General features: G+C 40.9%; 1 protein-coding gene across 1 annotated transcript in view; it reads left to right on the forward strand.

The window, feature by feature from the left end:
- The window catches only part of LOC112468713, a 4,080-nt gene extending 3,628 nt beyond the window's left edge, over positions 1-452 (forward strand). Inside the window, exon 5 of the mRNA XM_025038014.1 lies at positions 46-452. Coding sequence (XP_024893782.1) covers positions 46-452 — 407 coding nt within the window. The remainder of the gene's footprint in view (positions 1-45) is intronic.
- The last annotated feature ends 205 nt before the right edge of the window (positions 453-657 follow it).

A 657-nucleotide genomic window follows, 5' to 3' on the forward strand; every position in this document is an offset into this window, starting at 1 on the left:
TGGTCTTTAAGGAAGGAGAGAGAGTGAGTTGTCGAAACTATTTAGGTATAGATAAATGGATGTTTGGAAAAGTTGTAGAGCGTATTGGTAAACTACATTATAAGATCAAACTGGATGATGGACGAATCTGGAAGAGGCACATCAACCAGATGCGCATGATTGGCAATAGGACGCCAGTAAAGCTCAATGATAAAGTTAGTGCGATAACGTCCGATTTAGACTACTCAGTGGTCGGAGAAGAAAGCGTAGTTGATAACGTGGAGGGAGCGAATCACCGTACACCAGAAGCAATGAGATCACCGCCTCCTCCACAAGCGTTGCCAGCACAATCGGAAAATCATTCCGAATGCGATATTGATCCGGTCGAAACCACTCCTAGACAACCTACGAGACCACGAAGGCCACATAAATTGCCTACACATTTAGGAGATTACGAAGTTAATCTGAGATAGGAAAGAGTGGTTAAGACACAAATTTTTCTGTTTCTTATTCAATTTTTATTATGTTCTAGTAGGGCCGCGTTTTCTTTTTTTTAACGGATTACCATATAAGGGATTTCTTTTTCTTTCCTTACAAGTACATTAGCGTAGCCATAAAAATGTTTTACTTTAGCGGAGAGGGTGTTATGTACGTTCACTATGATTCAAACCGACCGCG

The sequence above is a fragment of the Temnothorax curvispinosus genome, unplaced genomic scaffold (assembly GCF_003070985.1).
Source record: "Temnothorax curvispinosus isolate PA1 unplaced genomic scaffold, ASM307098v1 QBEX01001925.1, whole genome shotgun sequence".
In the NCBI taxonomy this organism is placed as follows: Eukaryota; Metazoa; Arthropoda; class Insecta; order Hymenoptera; family Formicidae; genus Temnothorax; species Temnothorax curvispinosus.